The sequence below is a fragment of the Miscanthus floridulus genome, chromosome 16 (genome assembly GCF_019320115.1).
Source record: "Miscanthus floridulus cultivar M001 chromosome 16, ASM1932011v1, whole genome shotgun sequence".
NCBI classification, from domain to species: domain Eukaryota; kingdom Viridiplantae; phylum Streptophyta; class Magnoliopsida; order Poales; family Poaceae; genus Miscanthus; species Miscanthus floridulus.
In genome coordinates this window covers 47,214,654-47,217,356 of record NC_089595.1, presented here as the reverse complement: position 1 = coordinate 47,217,356, position 2,703 = coordinate 47,214,654, and the positions used below count along the sequence as shown (strand labels likewise).

Below are 2,703 nucleotides of genomic sequence, written 5' to 3'. Positions count from 1 at the left end.
ACATGACATTCACAACTCTGTCTATCAATCATATGTATAAAATATGGTTCCATAAAATATTCTTATTTAGATCAGTAAATCAACCGTGTAGTTAATTTCAGATACATATGTCGTCAATCAAGGGTAGGGGATCCATACGTGGGAATTACACCCACCATTTTGGCCTTTAATTAACCAGCTCAGCGCCATTCCACACCCCAAGAGGCCAGCCAAATCTACCTCCCCCGCTTCTACCTTCTATAAACCTCTCTTGTTCGCTTTCCTCATTTGCAACCTTTCTTGTTTGCTGCCTTTTCCTCTCTCCTTCGTATATCTCGTTTATTTGCGATTATTTTTTTCTCAGAGATCGATCTAACGATCTTTGTGATCTTTTTCTTCCCAATTCGATTTGCAAACTTGATCATCTTCTTTATTGCGTAGACGCGTTGACAGTTTCTTAAATCGGTTTTTACGTTTGGTGGTTTATATATGCACCCCATTGGCAGCCACTCTCTTCTGTTTGGGTTGTGCAACACCAGCATCTCCATCTCGTCGGCGCACAAGCCATGTCGTCCACGGTCGGGAGCGGCAGCGGCCTTCGCCCGCCGGCCGCGGCGGCGTCGGCGCCGGCGGTGGAGGACACGAGCAGCCACTGGGCGCCGCACGGGCCGGTGCTGACGGCCTGCGTCGTGGGCATCAACGTGCTCATGATCCTCCTCATCTTCTTATTCTTCTGGCGGTACTTCTCCGGGAAACGAGGGCCGTCCGCGTCAACCGGCGCCGGCGACGACGACGACGACGCGTCGTCATCCGCGTCGCTGCCCGTGGCCTCCCCGTGGGCATGGGCGGCGTCCCGCCATCGGCGCAGCAGCAAGGACCACGGCTTGCAGCCGGTCGACGACGTGGCTTCGGCGCTGCCCGTGTACGTGTACTCCAGCAGTGCCGGCGCCGGCGATGAAAGCGGGAAGGCCCCCGAGTGCGCGGTGTGCATCGTGGAGCTCCGCGACGGCGACTCGGCGCGCCTCCTCCCGCGCTGCGGGCACCGGTTCCACGCCGACTGCGTGGCCGCGTGGCTGCGGCTCCACGCCACGTGCCCGCTTTGCCGTGCCAGCGTCGTGGCCCCCAGAGCCTCCGCCGCCGATGAGTCCAGCAGGGACGCCAAGGACGATGGCGGCGGCGGCGGCGGCGCGGATTGTCCAGTGTGAGGCGCTCCGACCTTTGCTCTGCCAGGCAATAATAAGCAGGTGGAGCACGTAAGCGGCGGATGGTGACGGAGGCAGGCATCTTTTCGACGTTGGTGTCCTTGTCCATAGCCGCATATGCTGATGAGTGATCGAGTCATGAGCGTGTGCATGCTCCAGATGACGACCGATCGACCAACAGCTGGAAATTTAAAGCACACATAGTTGAGACGACGATCGTCGGTTCCTCTTCCTACGTCATGTTGTGTTACGTTTCTTAATTGCCAGGGATTATTACAGTATATTTTTGCATGGTCTTGGTATTAGGTATATCGAGTCATATAAATATCTCGATATGAGTCTTTCTTCTTCTATATGTACTGTATGTGAGATGCTTATGATTATTGGATTTTGTGATGAGAATATGAGATACAAGTATATTGATTTCTATATGCATGTGGAACACATAATTCCTGGAGCCTGTAATTAAGTTAGTTCATATATTCAAAATTGTTAGATTTTGGAGGAAGATGAATCATCTCATCTTCTTCTCTATCTATCACTTTTTTTTTTCTTGCGAAGCACAATATATATTGCCACTGAGCATCTCCAGGGGTTTGGTAAAGCAACTCCCTATCTTGATATTTTAGCAAAGAGAGAAAAAGTCTTCTCCAACAGTCTAGTAAAAGAGCTACTTAAAAAAAAAGCTATCAGATATCCTTCTAAAATCGTAAGTTTCCCTATCCCTCCTCTGTGGACCTATTTTCATAGTACTTCTCGCGCGAGAGATAGTTTTTATTGTGCTATTGTTGGCCTGATCTGTTTCCTCGCCGGCCTTTGGTCCGGCCACCGCTGGTACATACCTGCCTCCGCATGTCCTTTGTCTTGCATAGCATAGCAGCAATGCTTCTCCACGACGCCATTAAACAATAGTAGCCAAGCAAGGACGTCTGACCCTGAGACTTATCAGCCTGGCTTATCAATCATAGACTAGTATTTTTCTCTCACAACAAAACAGCTTCAGCCGGCTTATCAGCCGCAGAAACCATCAGCCGAACAGGGCTCAAAAAAGGATGCCTGACGTGATGTATGACGGCGGCGGTCGCCGTGAAAGACATGATCCGCTCTGGTAAACAAAAAGACAAATAGATGTGGAACCTACTACATATTTTTTAAATTTTAGAAAGCTATTATAAGTTACTGTTGGAGAGGAACAAAATTTAAAGTTGCTATTTTCTTTATTAACTTGCTAGATTTATTAGTTTAGCAAGTAAATTATACCAAACTCCTGGAAACTTTTAAACATGTATGCATACTCACCTTCTATGAAAGCATGTACACATCCTACCCGTATGAGCAATGGCGCTATTAAATTTTGAAATAAATAAGTTCAACAAAAAAAAATATGAGTAGCTGTATTGTTAAGTGGAGGACTTAATTTAGATGGAGACACGTTCTGTCACAAGAAACCTAAGAAATTGAGCTACCCACAGTTTGCTCTCTATCACTTAGTGTATATATATATGTAGTACAAATAAAATAC

The 2,703-nt window shown here is 47.8% G+C and overlaps 1 protein-coding gene across 1 annotated transcript; it reads left to right on the top strand.

Annotated features, from left to right (window-relative positions):
- The first annotated feature begins 217 nt into the window (after positions 1 to 217).
- LOC136514174 (E3 ubiquitin-protein ligase Os03g0188200-like) lies at positions 218 to 1,545 on the top strand. Its single transcript, XM_066508169.1, has one exon. The coding sequence runs from the start codon at positions 546 to 548 to the stop codon at positions 1,182 to 1,184; it is 639 nt and encodes a 212-aa protein (XP_066364266.1). The 5' UTR covers positions 218 to 545; the 3' UTR covers positions 1,185 to 1,545.
- Positions 1,546 to 2,703: the final 1,158 nt, after the last annotated feature.

Bases quoted from the DNA above. Each gene is read 5' to 3' on its own strand.
- LOC136514174 (XM_066508169.1), top strand. From the start codon at position 546: ATGTCGTCCACGGTCGGGAGCGGCAGCGGCCTTCGCCCGCCGGCCGCG.